At 44.1% G+C, this 19,164-nt stretch overlaps 1 protein-coding gene across 1 annotated transcript; it reads right to left on the bottom strand.

Annotated features, from left to right (window-relative positions):
* Positions 1 to 222: 222 nt before the first annotated feature.
* On the bottom strand, positions 223 to 12,819 carry LOC143334209 (caspase recruitment domain-containing protein 10). The gene is made up of 24 exons (XM_076752877.1): positions 12,712 to 12,819; positions 9,993 to 10,235; positions 8,782 to 8,919; positions 7,958 to 8,144; positions 7,710 to 7,848; positions 6,381 to 6,590; positions 6,128 to 6,247; positions 5,890 to 6,015; positions 5,526 to 5,705; positions 5,315 to 5,419; positions 4,889 to 4,925; positions 4,745 to 4,782; positions 4,567 to 4,655; positions 4,423 to 4,469; positions 4,143 to 4,263; positions 3,428 to 3,605; positions 3,189 to 3,312; positions 2,814 to 3,054; positions 2,575 to 2,641; positions 2,354 to 2,456; positions 2,073 to 2,231; positions 1,832 to 1,944; positions 1,491 to 1,606; positions 223 to 1,215 (listed from the first exon to the last, which is right to left on the bottom strand). The coding sequence occupies exons 1-24, from the start codon at positions 12,716 to 12,718 to the stop codon at positions 1,008 to 1,010; spliced, it is 3,096 nt and encodes a 1,031-aa protein (XP_076608992.1). The 5' UTR covers positions 12,719 to 12,819; the 3' UTR covers positions 223 to 1,007.
* Positions 12,820 to 19,164: the final 6,345 nt, after the last annotated feature.

The following is a 19,164-nucleotide window of genomic DNA, read 5'->3' as shown; positions in this document are numbered from 1 at the left end:
TTACATATTCTAGACTACGTGAGTGCATGTGTCTAAATGTAAAATTAGGTTGTTTTTGTTTTCCATTACTTTGTCTATACTTCCTCAATCAGTCTCGCTACTGCACTGATGTCTAAATGTCTGCTTTTCTTCTATTTCAGTTTTAAAACAACAATTATATCAAGTCTGTTTTGTATTTGAGCACAAAAGTGAAGTCAAAATCAATTCTTCTTTATTATTAATTTATTTCTTAAACTGGTTACGAAAGGAAAAAAGCAATGTAGTAGTTAAAAAACAAAACCATCCGGTCACAGTGATCTACAGCCTCTGTCGTACAATGTATTGTAAATGCAAATGCAGCCCTTGCTGACTTTCAGTCATACACAGCCCACCTAAAAATATAAGTTTTCCTTTTTAAAACAGTCTGTGTTGATGTACTTGCAGTCATACCGGTGTGATACTAAGTGTGACCTGTAGACGTGTGGTTTACATCTTCAAGATTATGTCAGCCCAAAAAAACACTTTATTGTCTTTATTGCAAATACAAAATGCGGATAAACAGATTTGTACCCTCCACTACATCCCTGCTTATAACATACTACAATCCCTTCAGCTATACCCTCACAGCTCAACTGCATCCTCACAGCTTAACTTTCTACTCACATCATAACTGAATGACAAGTGACACAAATGCCCTAAAATGGGTACCTTGTGTGATCCCCCAAGAACAATTTACAAAGTACAGTTATATAATAAAACTGTATAATAAAACCTTATTTTTTGTCACTATTCCTCCATTGTTGCCAGTCCAGCTTGGCTATATAAGTGATAATAATGAAATTTCTGTTTGTCTTCATGTACATAGGCCTAATCTTAGGAAATAAAAGATGATCTAACAATAATTGTTAATCTTTTATAGAAACCTGGCTGTTGCTTGTTGTCTGCTGGCAGCTGCCAGATTCTTTATTCAAAGACAGGAGACCGTAGTTTATGTCGTGAATACACACATTCTACACAACATCTCTCCTCTACTGAAGCCGATCAAGTTCCACCCAAGCTACCGCCCTCTGCTGGCTGTGGATGGCATTGCATATGGCTTCCAGCAGCTCATCAGTGCAGCTCCAGGCGCTGGGCTCCAGGGTGTAGTAGAGCAGGGGCAGCGTCTCCAGCTGCAGCTCTTCAGCCTGGCACACCTCCTCCATTATGCTGTCCTCTCCACACCGTGGAAAAAACTTCCTGTTTCAAGTGTTGGAGGGTCATATGAGGCATATTAGAGGGAAACATGTTGGGTTCTTTCAAAACAAGACTTTTTACATATCTGAAAGGTAAAAAAATGCCACACCATCTGCACATGAGGTAAAATGCTTATTTACCCTTCCATGTGAATGATGTGATGTGTGTGGTGAACCTGGACTAGCCTGAACGAAGCGCCAGCATGCGGCTAAGATCTGAAGTGTACCACTGTAGCACTGAATTTACTGTTCATGCAAAGCGAATGGATGCGCACATACCTCAGCTTCTTGTGCTTCTTGTTCTTGGGGCGGATATGGATGATGATAGGGTAAATCCCCTGTCTTAATAAGCCCTCAACACTGGGCAGCCCCAGCTCCAGCAGACAGTGCTTGTCCTGAGACAGAGAGGGAGATTTGGATAATATGTGACAATTCACATTCATTATTATTACCACAAACATGTTCTCCATAAAATGAAGAGGTGTTACAGGCTATGATTGGTTATTGAGATGATTACAATTACTGAGCAGAATGCGGTGAAGTTGAGTAATAAGAAGGTGCGGCTATGTGTTTGTTTGGCAGGGGAAAACAAAAGCCAACAGATATGTGTTTTTTAATACCTGGCTGATGATATCCTGAATTGACTGCAGCCGTATGCCCAGAGCCTGCTCTGGACTGCAGGAATCCAACAAGAACACTCTCTTGTCTCGTCTCTCTGAAGCCTGGATGGGCTCTGCAAACAGGAAACAGAGGGACGAGGAGACCGGGGTGTATCATTCGAGGGTCAAATGAGGAACCACGTTTTTGTTCACTTGCGTTTGGGGCATCATGGGCGATTAAGTGTGTTTGCTGTGCACATACCTGGTGGGCAGGTGTTGAACTTCAAACCAGACTCTGCTGGTTGCAGCAGCCTCTCGATGAGACGACAGGAGAGAAGAGAGGGGGAGAAGATGACCGGCCGCTTAGTGTGGACCTGCACCGGCTGCACGACACTGTACGGGATCAAGTGCTCCTCGTAACCTGAGGGGAGAGGCATGCATGAGGGTAGGTGCACACACACACACACACACACACACACACACACAAAAAAACAGATTCATCACACAGATTTGCTGTTGAATTCACGGCCCGCTGTGGCTTACGTTTGCTGAGTGTGTAAAGGACCTGCTGCGTGGAACCAATCCCACGGCAGCTGGGGTCCACTGCCTTGACCAATCGTACACGTCCAGGTGCTTTCTTCAAGAACTAGAAAAATGCATTTAATAGTTGTGTCAATTGTGTTTAGCAGTTCTGTCATAGTTTGGTTAAGCACAATGACTGAAATTGAGCTTGCTGTTCATTTCAATATGAGCAGTCTTCCCACCTTTTTCTTGAAGTCCTTTTGCTCCAGGGCCATCTTTCGTAGCCTTACAAGCAACAACTGCTGTGCCCTGAGATTGAAAATGGTACAATCCAGGTTATTTACACTCCTTAAACATACAATGATTCAAGCCAGGTTAATGTTTGTCTTTCAGAGCTAGTGTAAAAAAAAATCCTCATTGGCCTGAATTAGAATACACTCTGTAATAACGCAGCAGTAAAATGAAGGTTTAATTGGCGTGCCTGTTGTAGTTGGGCATGGTTCCTGCCTGCAGGGGCTTGGCTGTGTGTGGGTCCACGAGGGAACAGCGCCAGTGGTATTTTCCATTGTACTTTGTGTCTGTGACATGTATAATGTCGTCACAGGACACACCCAGAGACGGCGGGTCACCGAGGGGCTCCATGTTGAGATTGACACGCACATAGAATGAGTCAGCACCAATGAAATTAGGTGCCGAGAGCTGGGAGCACAGCTTGGAGTATGCTGAGGACGGGTAACAGAAGAGGGGTCAGCTTAGTCTCTCTGTCTTTCTGAGACGTGAATGAACATTTTTTTAAAGAACACAGTATTACTGTTTTACACCCATTTCTGTCAAACCTCTGAGAAAACGGACTCACCCTCTGGGTTGCTCTGGTGTTTGAGCGTTGAAGGCTCGGTCCACCACTGCAGAGAAAAGTGGGCTACTTCAGCAGTGCACTGGCTCAGCAGCACACTGCCCCCACCAAACAGAACCCGCTCCAGCTGGACAACATCAGGAGAAAGCATGTTATGCTCCAGCCTTGCATTCTTCTGTTCTTTTTTTTTTTTTTTTTTCAAACAACCCTCACACATATTATTTATTCATGCAGACACACACCTCCAGCAGCTCACTGCCCTCCTTCAGTCCATATTGCTCAGCTGGGGAACCAGCTCGCACATGGCTGACAAAGATCCCTGTCCGGTTTCCTCCGATTATCGTAATATCATCAGCTAGACTGGATCTCCTGTGCTTTGGTGAGATGGGGGGGCTTGAAGACGGGGAGGTGGGGGGTATCCTGAGAGATGGCAGAGATGGGCAGCGGCAGATAAGGATGGTGTGACATGCACAGGAGGCAAAACGTGGTACAACTCCACGAGTCTATCGACTGGCTGTAATTAAAAAGGTAACTTCTCTGCTTGTTTTGAGCTCTAACAATTTATTTTAGTATATATTCACATCATGTTGTATGTTATATGAATATTTATAGCATTAAACCCTTTTGAAAACAGTTGAACCCTTATATTAATGTTTCATGAGATGTTCATCACTATTCTATTAAACTGTATCTGCTAGGAATGAATTGTTGGTTACATATTGAGACTTACATAAACATGAGATAACACAGTTGCTGTAACAGGGCCAATGTTCACAATAAATCCCCTAAAATGTTTGTAAGGCAGGACCTTTTTTGCTGCATCGTCATTCCTGTCTATGATGGTATTAGATGTTGCTATGAGTAGCATATTAGCGGTACCATTGATTATTAAGCAGAAAGGAATCACATACATCAGTGTTTTAACAATATTTTTAGTGGCTTTCTGTGAGGTTGTACCTGGGAATACTGGGATCGGGTTGATGTGAGGAGACTGCAGGCAGGTTGACCAGGTCAGGGGGGAAGAGATGAGAGTGTAGGGAGTTCCAGGAATCCCACAAAGACGGTTCACTCTGCTCACCTGAAGACACCACAGAGCCTCATAACTTCAAAGTTCATTCTTTTTATTTTCGCCATGATGGATATCTAATGGAAGGTGGGGAGCACCTGAAGGCCTCATTTGTTTGCAAAGAAGACTGTGACAAGTGGTTCATGCAAAACATGACCGAATCACACATACCTGGAATGTTATCATTCTCATCACTGCCCCAGGAGTCCAGGTCAAACCTTTTCAAGCACAAAGAATGAATGTTAATCAAATGAGGTCGGTTAGAGCAGGTTGAAAATATGCATCGGCAGGGTTACGTGGGGCTGATGAACTCACTCTGTGTTGAATCGCCGGTTGATGGAGTTCATACATGGAGGAAAGGGGAATGTTGAGAGCCGATTGATTTCCTTTTCATTGTCTTCTGTCTAAGGGGAGAAAGGTAAATAAAAACACATGTACTCTCACGCTTTCATCCTTTCTCTCCTTTTTTTCTGAGCAGAGCTGTAATACTCACTGACAAAAGGAGGTTCTCCTCAGAATTGGAGCGAGAGTCTGTGAAGGAGCAGAGGGATTTTTTAAATAAGTAAAGTATATCTGTGAAATAAAAAAAAAAAGTATTTTCCTGCACAAAACTTGAGAATCACCTGTCACAACTTACCCTCTGAGTTTTCATTGGCCTGACCTCCAGAGGGCGTCTGTGGCACAGGAAAACATGTAAATATACAGTAGTACAGCCTGTGAGCTAGTGAGAGGTGTGGTGCAGGTGCTAACATGCCGAGAGTTGCATAAGAATCTACTACGTCTCATATTCTAGGCAATAACAAGCTCTTAGTGTAGCTGAAGAAATTTACTTTGCAGTCCAAAAGCTCCATTTCTTACATAGTGTAATAACAATAGGAGGAAACATGTTGTTGCAGAACAGTTGTGTCCCGTGGAAATGATCCCTTCGACAAAGAAGAGGTTTTACTGCATAAGCAGCAACTACAAGTCAATACAATGTTTGACAACAGCACCGCATTCCTACAACTGATTCTGATGGTGATTCCACTGTTATTATGAATGGGAGTAAAATGTCTGCTCTGACCTTCCGCAGCAGCAGACGGGCGCTACTGGCCCAGGGTCTCAAGTCCAGGCCGACGGAACAGCAGGGGCCGTAGCACTGGTCCTCGCTGCACAGGGACAAGTGGGACTGGGGAGCATGCACAGGGAATGATGTCAGTGTAAAACGTTCAGAGGTTGCGGCAGGAAAAGACGGCGCTACACTCCTAACTTGCTGTACTGGAGTGTTAACTCACACAGTGCAGACAGGGGCTGCTCTGCTCCACCTGCTCCCGGCTCCTCTCCCTCTCTCTCTCCAGCTCCCTCTGCTGCTGCTCCAGGTTGGCCTGCAGCTCTGCAATGCGTTTACGCAGGCGGTTCTTATCCAGCAGACAGTCGGTGTACTCCAGCTGCAGGCTGTCTCGACTGTGCAGAGCCTGGTGAAAAGATGGACAAAAGAAAGAGAAAGAAGAAGTTTGCATGGTGTAAAAACTGTTAGGACAAGTCAGGGATGCTAATATGGGGGAAACTGAATCTGCAACGACAAATGCGCTTTGTAAGCAGGTTAGAGACCGTGTTGGGCAGTGCCACACTGAGCCATGAGTCCAGGCTCATACTCACCTGGTCTCTCTCCTTTTCCAGTTCCATGATCTGGTTGAAATAGGACACACTCCTCTTCTGCTCAGTCTCCCAGTCCAGCTGGAGAGTTCTCACCTTCAACTGCAGCTGCTCGCACTGCGACTCCAGCTGCAAACATAATTTACCATCACAGCCTCTTCAAAGGCAGAAAATCAAACTTCTCAACAACTGATTGAAGTTGAAAATCGAATCTTAAAAATCCTTTGTGACACCGGTTTACCTTGTCCCTGTGCTCCTCGGTGCTCTGTAGCTCCCCCTGTAGTCTGGTAATGACCTCACAGAGCTCCTGCCTCTGCTCTGCAGACTCCCTGCGGTCCTGCTGCAGGATATCCATCAGAGCCTCAGGTAGACAACAGAGAGGACATTTTTTGGACATTGTTCGAAAAAGGCTACAAAATATTTGGCTTGAGGACTATGAGGATAAAAGCACAGACAGCTGTCACATAATAAAGACTGTAGATTTAAAAACATACTATGACTCCAGTGGCAGGAACTGTGTCCCTCATGTGAGTTCCTTTATTCTCAGCTTTCTGAACCTCAGCATGCTGCAGCGGCTTTTCCGGCAAAGCAGGTGGAGACCCATTTACTCCATTAGAGAGCAAACTGTTTCTTTTTGTGGGTGTATTATTCCCTGAAGTGTCGAGATTGTCTGCTTCTGACAGCCTGGACCTGAGCTCCTCTACCTGTATGGAGAAGAAGCAAAGCAGCCATAAAGACATGTTGAAATGCAGCTCCGTGCTTTCCTGCACCAGGCACTTCTTATGCTGCTGTAACACATGATGCAATGACATGACTTGTCAGCTGTTTAACAATATTAATGATATAAATTAAATTTTGTAAAATAAAAGACATTCAGGCTTTTTGTGCTATAACTACTTGTCAGCGCAGGACTATTATGTAGGATATGTGGTACACACATATCTTCTTTCCAAACTCTTATTCAAGAAGTAGTTAGGGTTAAATTAAAAGTAAACTTAAGTGTCCATTATACACAATTACAAGACCTCCCGCATACCTATATAAGCAAGCACGCTGCACATAAGGTAACTAGACCGTAGGGGAAATAATGCAGTTGGTTGGTAACATCACCATCTTTTGGGAAAGAATTAACCACAAATATTTCCAGGTGTTTGTAGCCAAAGTAGTTTCCACCACAGAGGTATGGTCGACAGGTTGTGGCAGTGCTCATACTTAATAAAAGTGAGGCTGATAACATCTTCGTAGTTTAAGCTGCTCTTCAGGTCTTACATTGCAGCTGCATGCCAGCCGAAGCAGTTTCACCTGAAGCGCCTTGGGCGGTGTTATTTGCTGCCTTATCAATCTGTCAAATGAAAACATTTGGATTTTTCTTGCCCTGAGCCTGAGACAAGTGGTGCCTCTGGCAAACAGATCCTTGTGTTAAAAAGAAATGTATGGCCCTCGTGGAGTACCTAAAAGAGCAATTTAAAGTTGGCAACAGGGGAAAAGCTGGGGGACTTGAGACAAGAAGATCACTATTATTAGCAAATTTACCATTTCTGCAGCCTGCATACAGCTGCTTTTAAAGTCGGGAGCAGCTGAGGAATGTGGTGGTAGAAAGAGAGGGAATGACTCATCCTCTCAGCAAATGACTGTGGTTGTGTTGGACAACCTCTAGGTATCAATATCTGTAGACTCATTGAGTTTATAAAGCTGACTACATGAGAAAAACAGTCTCTTTAACCACCCTAAGGTAAAATGAATTTCAATGGAATATGAAAACACAGCGGAATTCACATGTAAAGAGTTTCTGGTTTTACATATGCTGCTCCCAAGCGACCTACCTGCCTCAGCAGCTCTCTCTCACGACAGGAGGCCTTGCCTTGTTCCTCCAGGGCCCTGGAGTACTTCACAGCCTGCTCCAGGTGCCTGTCCTTCATTTTCCCCAGCTCTCGGCTGGCTGACTCCCAGTCCTGTCGCAGCCTGGGGATCACAGGTCATTTTTGCCAGTCATTCTCCGAGACAAGCTAGCAGAATAGCAGGATGCAAACGCAGAGGTACAAACTAAGCTCACAACAAAAGTGAGACAAACCTCTCCAGCTGCAGCCTATCGTGACGTAAGTCTTGAGCTTTCCTTTCAGCGCGGCTGCGTTCCTCCTCCGCCATGCGGCAGCGCTGAGACAGGCGTCGCTCGCACATACGGCTGTTTCGCAGCTGCTCCCTCAGCTTACGCACCTCCAGAAGCAGAAACTGGGTCAACCCCTCCGGACCCTCCTCATCTGGGGAGTAAAGACAGGTGGAGGTTATGGATCAAGGGGGCTTTTGGATGAAGTATAGAGAAAGTAAACTTGCTTATACTCATGTATACTCTTGAGCATCATTATCACACGGAATTGCGTGCTCAGCTCTGCAGAGAGTACTTATCTACTAGATACCACTGAACCCTTGTGAGTCATTTTAAGTGCTGGTATCTCAGATCTGTTTGTTGGCCCAGTAACATTCAGAGATAAACCCCACTGAGTTCTTTCCGAAGATTGAATGTCTTAGTTCTTGAACCATTTCACGCAACCTCCAGCCAATACAAGTGGACTCAAATCATTTTCTGAACGTCAGATTAAAGTCTCAAGACTGCTCTCAAGTCTGGAGTACGAAACTTTGTGCAGTAGTCACCGTAGTGTCTAAAAACCAGATTTCCTCACAAAGAAATCAAGGTTGTTTGCTCCAAAGTGTGACTGTCCTTACACTGGGTCACCAGTTTGAAGGGCTCATTCACAGGATAATTGTCACAAGTCATGTCAGTGTTTTGGTTGATTTTTTTCAAGCCACAAGTCAGTTTAAGGATCTGAAACGTGCGACTGAACATTGTGACGGTCCACACTTCTGCAATCCTCGCCACGCAGAGAAACCCCCGCTTACCCAGTATGAGGGAGCATCGCTGCGTGGGCTTTTCTCCAGTCAGCTGTGTGTACTGCTCTGGGTGATAAAACTCCAGCGATTCCATGAAGGCTTGAAGACCTCGCTGGCCCTGACCGCGCAGAATGTCCAGCAGACGGCCTGTTCGACGAAAGGGAAAACCAAAGAAGGTGGAACAATGTTGAATTAATCACCATCCCAGGCTGTCGAGCCCGGCCATAAACTGCGACCTCTTTGATGTGGGCGTCATTCACTCCTGTAGATATTTCCAACCTGACCATGATGAATTACTGCCTGCAGGATGAGCTAACTCACAGGCAATGAAGCAACAATGCTACGAGCCGGGTGCTCAGGTGTTTGTCTTCATCCCACCTTTACTTGCGACATCTCCCCTTCATCTTTATCCTCATTCTTCTCTCTGCATCTGCCTCACACTCCCCTTTACTTAACGCCGTCTTTCATCTTACTCTCTCCTTAGTTCCTGTCTGTTTTTCTCACTGCAGCATTTATCTTTGCCCACCTGTTCCTCTCTGACAACATGCCGCACAGTCATTCACACATAATCTTTCTTCTTTGGGGGTTTTTCAAAAGATCCACATTACTTGATCTCAGTAAAGACCATATTGCACGTCGTCTCCCTGTACTTTCCCCGTGTTGTATGCTATTAGCAGCTCCTGATTGCTGGATCACTGGATGTAGATTCAGCTATCACTGGATTACTTTGATACTGAAGAAAACTTACAAAAACATGATACTTCTCAGTCATGTTCTGAAGTTATAAGGTCTTTTTTTCTATGTTTTCTCATCAGTTTCATGCACATTTACTTGCGACGGGCAGTGGAGATAACGCTATCCTCAGTGTAAGTGAATTGAAAACTATGTGTATCAGGTTCAGATTTGAGAAGTACCTTAGCTGCCTCCATGAGCTCTGTGTCAGAACCACTGCATCTGCAGCCATTGACCATATTGGTAAACAGGTCTCACTACAATAACCACTGTGTCCCTTTCGTCTCATGCCTCATGATATCTCTGCCTGAACTGTGATGGATTAGCTATCATAAGCAAGTTTTAAATCTCTGATCTAAACATCTGAAGCGATGTTTGGTCTTTTATGGCATCTAAACATGATTAAACCTGACAATTTTGCTTGAGGTGTTGAATTTAGCTGGATGGCGATGTACAGATGTTTGCACATGAGATGTTCCACCTCTCACCGGCCTTGGAGATGCGCAGCGGGTACTGTGTGGAGTTGAGCACCTCGTCTTCATCCTGTTCATCGATGACCTTGCACTGGCGCAGATACGGGGTGAGCTTGGCCGGGTTGAGGATGCGTGTGAGCTTGTGCCGTACGCCCTCCACGCGATCCCAAAGCTCCTCACAGCGCTCCTCTGACCAGGAAGGAGAAGATCGCACCTCCTCCTGAGCTATGTCCCCCTCCTCTGCCCAAATTGTGGTACCTGCAAGAGACCGAAAATTTATAAGCAGTTCAGGTCTGAGTTCTATAAAAAAGGATTGTGCACAGAGAGAGTTTATGCTTTTTCCTCTGGTCTCTTTGTCACAGACTGACAGGTATATCGAATGTCCAGTCCTAGACAAAATATTTTTCCCCATGGAGAATTCCACAGTTTGTTTTTGTCTGACTACGCTTATCTGTATCTCTGCAACTCTCAGCCATCAAGAGAGTGGGTCATTACAGTATGCTACAACTATGATTTCTAAACAATCACAGTCTGATCAGAAGATAAGACAGCAGAAGCAAGCATATGAAGATCCTTTGTGAACCATTTTATAATCCCTTTAATTTCAGCCTTAATTAAAAATCTTCTTTGTCAAACGCTGAATGAATAGAAGTCATTCTTAACGATGCATAAAAGGCTTATTGGATTTATCTGCTGCCATACTTAAGGGATGAGAGTTGAGATTACTGGAAATCTTCTGAGGGACACTGAGGGGAATTTACTCCCTACAAAATCTGACAAAGTCTGACACATGAACATTTAGCTTGAAGCCATTTGCCCCACAGGCAGCAGATACGGTGTTACATAGTACGTAAGAGGACACCTTGATCAGGTGAAAGCTGTCAAATGTTTAAATGAATGAACTTATGTTTCACACACAGTGTGAGTTAGTGACTTATTTAAGAGCAGCACTGGTTTCACACACTGTTCAGCTCCTGTCGAGCCATGCGTCTGCTGTTACGAGGGCCATAAACTACAGTGGGGAGGACACTTTCTGGGTCAGTGTCTCAGAGTGCTGGAATGAAAATACCCTTGTGACTCATATCGCACACCTAAAAACACACCAGGGGATGCAGACAAAAGCTTTCTCAGCCCCATTCACTTCACACTGCGGAGGAGAGAGAAAGTGAGTAAGCCTGCCACTACAGGAGTTTGCTTAAAACCAGTTAAACACATACTTACACTAGCTCTAAGTTGTTTTCTGGATTGTCTACATGTTATCGCAATAATACCAGAATGGTTGATTGCAAGGGAGGGAAAGCTTTTACCAGCGTCCCAAATCCAGCGAGAGATGACTGAACAGGGCACACTACAACAACACGGGCCCCTCAAAGCTGCGTAGATATACAGGCAAAAACCCATGACTCATTTCTGCTGGTTTAACCAACATAGTGTTATAACCACAGAGAGGTCGAGGTTGCCACTTTCTTTCTCATTTCCTGCCGATCAGCCTAAGAGAGACATGTAAACACTCTCATTCTGAGCTCCGATAACGTGTTAAGGGAGTTTGTCCTACTCCATACATTCTAGAAACAACCTTTAGACGAAGCAATCGTGAAAACAACCCTTTCAGTATATGCCCTCTGTGTATTAGTGCTGTCATTTACTGATGAGCAGAGTGAAGCGCCTGCTGCTCTGTGCAGCTGATCTGAGCTATTTGTGCTAACAGGCAGGCTGAGGCAGGTCCGGACACTCTGGAATCTCTGTCATTACCAATAAACAGTCTTGAGACATTGTTCCCGAAACTCCTCCTCGTTACACACAAAGTAATAAAAAAAACAAAACAAAACAGAATACTATCCTGTATCTACCATCACCTTTTCTTAGGAAATGATTGATGGCACCCAGTTAGAAGTAAGGTCCAGTGAAAATTGTGAAAAACAGGTAATCTGAATGGCAACATGAATATCTTCTTTCCAGTAAACCAAAATTATTAAAAAAAAAAAAAAAAAAAAAAAAAAAAAGATGACACAAACTAGACATGTGTTATCTGATATATTATCTGATATTTCCACAAGATGAGTGTTGTACAGGGAGGCCATTTGTTCTCTTTCTTGTTTTTTTTTATTGTTTTTTGACGTCAGATCTTGTTTAGAGTTTGCGTGAACATTTGGAAAGTGTCTAGCTTTACAAAATGAAAATTAGAAATATGAGATGCACTTTTGCATTTGACCGGACTGAAAATATACTGATAGTAATAAGCAGGAGCTCCAATTATTGTGTTCAGTGTTTGGGGGGGGAAAAAGAGCATTTGTTCTGGAGAAATCATCTAAGAACTGATGCTCAGAAAAAATAAATGAATAAATAAATAAATAAATAAATAAAATAAATCAGCCATAGTGTCACATTTCACAGCCTGCCACCGGATGCTTCATATGTAGAAAACGCGCTCCACAGCGGACACAGATTACAGACCTACACGTTTGAGGATGGTACATAATCTGATGGATTATTGTGTAAAATGTGAGAATTAAACCTGTTGTTTTGATACTTCAGATTCAAAGATTGACACAAACCGGAACCCGGACCTGAGAATCTAATCGCTGATAACGCAGCAGTATCAGGGCACAGCAGAGCCCAGCCGCCGATTCAGGTGCAGCCGGACGGTGACAGACTGAGATAAATCCGCCGATCATTTCCCAGAGGTCCCTTTCAAAGCAGCACCAGTCAGTAACAGTTTAAAGCTTTAACTTACCACTCATGTCTTGAACCTGCTTGAATCCGCTCTGAAGATGAGACCGAGCAACCAAGAGCTTTACATCCCACTCAGCTCCAGAGACGAGTCCGGAATGAAACTGCGCGCTGACGGCGGTGTGTGTGTGTGTGTGTGTGTGTGTGTGTGTGTGTGTGAGCGCCACCTGTCCGGAGAGCACACCTTGGCCCACTCAGCTCCCCAACCCTCGATCAACCACAACCAGCCAATAAGCACCCGAGGAGAATAATAATAATAATAAAAGTCCTATTTCGCAGCGGATGTCCTCTGTCAACCCTGTCTTTACTGCTGTGGAGTGTCTAGAAAGCGACCCCTGACTGATTTCCGTACAATGGAGCACGTAAGCGCTAGATGGCGCTTTCAACCAATGATTGTGCTCTCATAAACAAGCAACTAACGTGCAACATTATAGAAGTAACACTGATCATATCACTCAGAGGTGAGTAGAAAGTAATCTGTTCAGAAAGGACAGTTTCAGTAATTTGAAAGCCTTGTCATCAAGGCTTGTCACGGAAATTTGTCAAAGAATATGACTCATTAACACTGAGTCACTTCCCAGGTGCTTCGCCACCACGAGGAGCAAAAATAGCTCCTTAAGTTGTAAAAGTGAAGGAGAGGCAGCTTTATGTGGAGGACTCTGTGCCCTGACAGTCAGCAGGTTAGTCAGCAGCCCAGCCTGGAGAGGACAGTTCCATCCCCTCTCTTTGTTTGTTTTAACCTATGGCTGTGCCGCCTCGAGCTCTACCCACAGATGACTGCAATGAATGGAGTATTAAAATGATTGGGATGGCTGACTCACGCTTTTTGATGCGGTGCACCATTAGATAACTCATCTGTGCTTACTAATGGCAGATAAAACCAGTAAGTGATGAAAGGTCAAGACAAGTAAAGGCAAGTGGCCCGAAAGTGTATGCAAATTAGTGAGATGATTAGAGGCCCCGCGTTCATCAGCTGTGCTCTTCTCCATCCAAAATAAGCATGAAATAGGAAGAAAAGGTGAGTTTGTGTCTGTGTCCCAGTTCAGACTATGTACATTTTAGAGGTGAATGATGGATGAACATAAAAGCATGTGGGTAACTCTTGAGAGTGAGATGGGACTGGGTGGGGGTATGGGGTGAAACGGGTCCTTCAGTTACAGTGTGGAGGCAGACAGGAAATACGGGGTCCCTGGCAGAAGAATGCGTCTTTTTCTTGGCATGTGGACAGGAAATGTCAGGCTGCCCTCCGTCTCTGGGCCTCCCCTGCACAAACAGGCCTCCCGCTTGGGGTCTCAGCACTGTTGCTTAGAGATAGTGTGGGTTAATGTAGGCAGAGGATGTGAAGGAGACATTATTTGTGTATCATGTGTCATATACACTGCCGGAAGTGATGTTAGCTGAGGATGCTCTGTCTGCAAAGTCTTCTGAATAAACTGGTTATGTAATTGCTTTTTCAGAAATAAATACTGATTTTGCATCACACTCAGTATGTTGAGCAGTGTTGTTTGTATTGTTTTTCTATTACAGGTATCTGGAAACTGATTTTAAATGTAAGAATTTACAGACAACAGTCAAGTCAAGTCAGCTCAGTTTGTTTGTACTTTTATCTTGACCCTGCTGGTTGTAATGACTTAATTTCCTCAGTGTGCACTCAATAAAGTCTTATCTTATCTTTAGAACCAACAGAGGCCTCAGTGCAGGTATGCATAATTAAAGAAATAAAGGCTCCATAAAAGGTAATAAGTTGTCACAGGTGGAACAGGACTTAATGTGGGATGGGAGACTTTTCCAGAGCCTGGGAGTGGCAGCAGAAAAAGGTGGTCACCTTTGGTTTGAAGGTGTGAGTGAGGAGCTGAGAGAAGTAGGTCATATAAAAAACTCTATTTCCTCCATGTGTTTTTATCTTGTCCTGTCGTCTTTGTTTGGTTCTCTCTGGTTATGACTCACACAGTCACACCTCCTCTCTTTCTGTTTCTGTCATTCTTTCATCACTCCCTCGTTCGTTTTATACTTTCTGTTCGTCCCTCCATTTGTTTTTTTTCTCCTTTGCCTCACCGTTTGTGACTCTTTGCCTCCGACAGACCGCTCCGTCCTCCAGCAGTCTGTCCGGGCCTTGGTCTGAGGAGGGAGGGAGGGAGGGGAGGGCGGGCTGCAGTGGATGAGCATTCCTGTTGTTTCTGAGGTGACAGCGGCACAGAGGGGCCATTGACAGCAGCACTGGACCCCACAGTTTGCTCATGCTGGAATGTGTGATGTTGTGACACTTCAGTCACACAGAAATAGACTGTGCAGAATTCATGAAGTGCAGTGTTCACTTAAGTTGAGCAGGAGAGACAAGACAAGGCAGTTGTATGAGAAGATACTCAACCCACTTGACCACCATGACCATGGTGATGTAGCTGAATGATTTGTCTTGAGGACAGGTTGGGTCCAGCAGGTACCTTCAAACCCATGGGTGGGCCTGACAAGCCTCACTGCTGCTCTTTGCAGAGCAAGGACGTTTCTATTGCTTTTCATATGTGTGTGCTAACATGCAGACAGAGAGCTGGAGAGAAGTTGTAGAGGTTTCTCCACATAGTTCAGACTCCTGAATTGATATAAAGAGAATTTCATGTATACTGAACAATGCTCAAACAGCTCCAGCGTCTGTGGGTTTCAGTTCTATGTCTGTCCCACTCTGATCCTGCCCGGCACACAACAGGCCTGGCTCTTCACCCAGCAGCTGACCCCCCGTGGCTCCATCTATGACTCAAGCCTGGCGGCTGCACAGAATCGCCCCTTTGTGTCCGTGAAGAATGTGTCTTTTTGGACTTTTTTTTGGAAAACAGAGGCAGAGATAGAGAGGGATGGGGCCATGAGTAACTGAGACAGATTGAAGTCTTGACATGTGATTTATGCCTCCTTTGTAGGCAGGATGCAGTGACAGTAGCTTTCACTATTGATCAGGCTGGTGGTACTCAAGATACCTTTGATGCCTCATGAGATTTTAAGTGAAAAATAAATATCAGACACCATGAAACGCTTCTTTTCTCCACTCCACAGATATATTTCTAAGGGTGCTGTGCTGTGGTGAGAAATTTGCCTTGACCATGAAAGCACTTGTGGTCTATGCAGTTAATTATGTCCTCTCATTCTCAGCTCTGCAACTGTGTCCTATATGGCAGCACCAGTGTAGCTTAATGAGATCTTGTAAACATCCCACAGCAATACCATGCAATTTCCTGTTTAACATGGAATCAACATCAATAACACCAGAGGGTCAGAGTGAAGGAAGGAATTCTTATCGAAGCAAACAAGAAGCTTGGAAAAACAGTGAGTTGGCCAAAAATGTGAGAAAATCTAAACCAGAGGACATTTTATGAATATTTATTTACCAGTGAATGAACTTGAAAAATCTGATTTCATTTTCATGACCTGCTGTGTGAAGGAAGTTTTTGTTTTCACAGACACAAACCTCATGTGGAGACAATGTGGCCCACCCCTCTGGATACAAATCAGACCTCACAGACCCTCATCTGGGCAAACTTTGAGGGCTGGGACACGTCATAGGTGTGAAAAAACATTTTACTTACTGAAATAAAAATCTTGTCCTTCTCATTTTGGTCAAATTTGTCTTCACAACAAGCATGAGGAGGCATTGGTGCATATGTTTATTGAGACTGGGAGGTCTGCATGACTGTCAGTCAGGTACCTTCACAAAGTGAACTAACACCTATTCTGAACTTCTAAAAATCGTACCCGCTGACAAATAATCCATATTATAATTAAAGAACTCGTAGTCGCATCTAGAAGTGAGCTTGCAGATTGGAACCGACTGAATACCTCTGGCCTCAGTCAGGGGTATTCCTTCCAGGCATATAGGCCCTCTCCATAGCCAGTGTTTGGTTTGTCCGCTCTTGGCTACTGTAGAAACATGGCTGAGTCCATAGAAGAGGACCTGCTCCCTCTGTAAAAAATTAAAAATGAATTTTAAAAAAATGCAAAACTATTGCAACTCTGCACTGGATGACCCAATATTTCTTTCAGCTTTCTACCAGAAACTCCTTTAAAGAGCTATAAACATAAACATTTAAAGCATAAATGTATACCGTAGCACTAAAAAAAGGCATTTTAGTCCAGATGCTAGCGTCACCCTCCCTCAGCTCAGGTTCCACAGTTGCCCATACGTGCCCCTGTTCACTCTGACACCCAGATAACGAGGTACGAATTGCCCGTTGATCAGCTCATTATATTCTTTGGCGTGTCTTTTCCGACATAGTGGCAGACAGATGTGCACTCACGCATGACTTGGTGGTGCCAGTGAAAACTGACGCCCCGGCCTGCTCCCCTTCCTGTCACTCTCCTTCCAGGGCGGTGAGGTTTGAGTTGACGTTTGAATTACAGGGTGTTACATAGCTGTCTAAATTTGAGCTCCACCACACATTTGAACTGCAGACATAGACAACTTTTAGCAACCGCTGCACATCAATTTCCAGATACACAAACAGTTTTAAAAACGCAGCTATTGCTAACCACATGCTAAAAGCTGCCTCAGAGCAGGAACAGGGTTATAGTAATAGAGCAGTCACGACACTTCTGGCATCGACAGCCTGTCTGAGTATTTATGTGTGCGTATTTAAGCTTGCATTTCAGCCCATGTGCTGTATTATTTTGTATTGTAAGCGGATGTAATGTCCCTGCTTCTTTTTTAATTTTGGATAATGTCTAAATGGACAAACTTGGAGGTGACATCCAGGCGTCACCTCACCCTCTGCTGGATCACATTTCCCTGGCTTTATGGATTCCCTCTTAAACTGACATCAACAAAACAAACACCGGGAAGTAAAGCATTCCTCTGGGGAACGATAACAATAAAGTGCGAGAGCGGCAGTGTGGTAAGATGCTTAAGCTCTATTTCGGGCTCGAAACAACAATGTTTGTCTGTAATCTCGCTAACAGAACATTTTCAGGGCCATCCAACAGACACAAATATTAACAATAGCATTTTGTATTACAGGAATTTCAAGCTGTTCATTAAGATTACAGGAAGCCATTAAGTTCCTTAATAAACCTCTTGAAAATCTTTGGTCTCTGTTTCGGTCTCCAGCGTCTGTCATCATCTGTGTGCGTGCTCGAACCATTAATACTGTATGTCTGGAAAGCACAATGGCTGGTTTCAACGCTCACCAGCTCTCCCAGACATCATCATCTGTCTCCCCGCCAGGCAGACATGCAGGGACGAGGGATTAACCCTTGCTGTTCTCTGTGGTCTGTCAAACATGATCGCTGCATAAGACTCTGGCATGACTTGCACATCACTGTAGAGAACTGAGCTTCAGCATCATGGTTCTCAATGTTTTTTGGCTTATGACTGATATCTTGACAATAATAGAACAAAATAAAGAAAGGATTTAAAAATCCTTTCTGGTAAGTCATCTAATGATGCCTGAACACTGTCTGGCAGCCTCACAGGAGCTGTTGACACAAACCTTTGCTCTAGTGTGAGTGTTTTGGAGTAACATGATAAAATATTGAACATCTGCAAAAAAAAAAAAAAAAAAAACTTTATGTAATTCAGCAGAAGTGAGGCTACAAAGTCAGACTGCTGTTAAAGTTGATGATCTGCGCTGGCTAACTTAAACGCTGCATCCAAAACCATCAACAAGTTGCTAATGCAGCATCAAACATGATCTCCCAGTAGCTTCCCACCTGCACACCCTGCAAGTGGAGTTCGATGAATAATCCTCAGTAGGTTTAACAAGTTGCTGTAAAGGTTTAAAGCCCTCTTCCGCACCTGTAGTCAACATGAATTCACAGGAATGACACATCGAACATGCATTGCTCCACATTTTCCATGTGTCACCAGAAAATCACAAATAATAATGTGTTGCAATAAATTGAGTGTATTTGAACATCTGAGTGTTTTGGAACACATTTTATTGAGTGAACATTTTGGAAGTCAAGACGAAAAGCTGAGATTATGTTGCAGGAATGGTTTGATATGTTCCTGTGGAGGCTTTGCTGCGATACAGAGGCTGAGTATTTGATCCTCAATAAATAGATTTTGCTGGTGTGTCCACTGAAGACGCAGTTTCCTGAGACGTAGTCAACAAGGAGTAGCCACTGCAGGGCTGTTGATATGCAGAACCTTTTCTGAAAAACATCTGACTCCTAAATTTAGATCAGGTTTCTAAAAAAAAAAAAAAAAAGGTGAAGTCACTGTTCAGTGACTGTCAGAACTAAGTGCTTCAGTGTGTGTCTGTGTTTTCATGCCCATTTTTTTTTCATTGTAGCTTAGAAAGCACTGAGGACTGATGTTACAATGCTCTATTGTCTCTGGGCCAACACTCGGCTTCCTGGCTGCTCAGAATCCACGGAAACAGCAGCGCAATCCAAACAAAGACACAGGGGTCGTCTTCTTTCATGCACCCCTTAACCCAACCCTCCATATATCAACCTCATCAGACCACCACTCCCG

This window comes from Chaetodon auriga, chromosome 16, assembly GCF_051107435.1.
Source record: "Chaetodon auriga isolate fChaAug3 chromosome 16, fChaAug3.hap1, whole genome shotgun sequence".
In the NCBI taxonomy this organism is placed as follows: Eukaryota; Metazoa; Chordata; class Actinopteri; order Chaetodontiformes; family Chaetodontidae; genus Chaetodon; species Chaetodon auriga.
This window is presented reverse-complemented; position numbering and strand designations above follow the sequence as displayed.

Coding starts and splice junctions, on each gene's coding strand:
- LOC143334209 (XM_076752877.1), bottom strand. Junction 5,420..5,525: donor GCAGCCCCTGTCTGCACTGT/GTGAGTTAACAC, acceptor CATGCTCCCCAG/TCCCACTTGTCCCTGTGCAG. Junction 3,313..3,427: donor AGGGCAGTGAGCTGCTGGAG/GTGTGTGTCTGC, acceptor GATGTTGTCCAG/CTGGAGCGGGTTCTGTTTGG.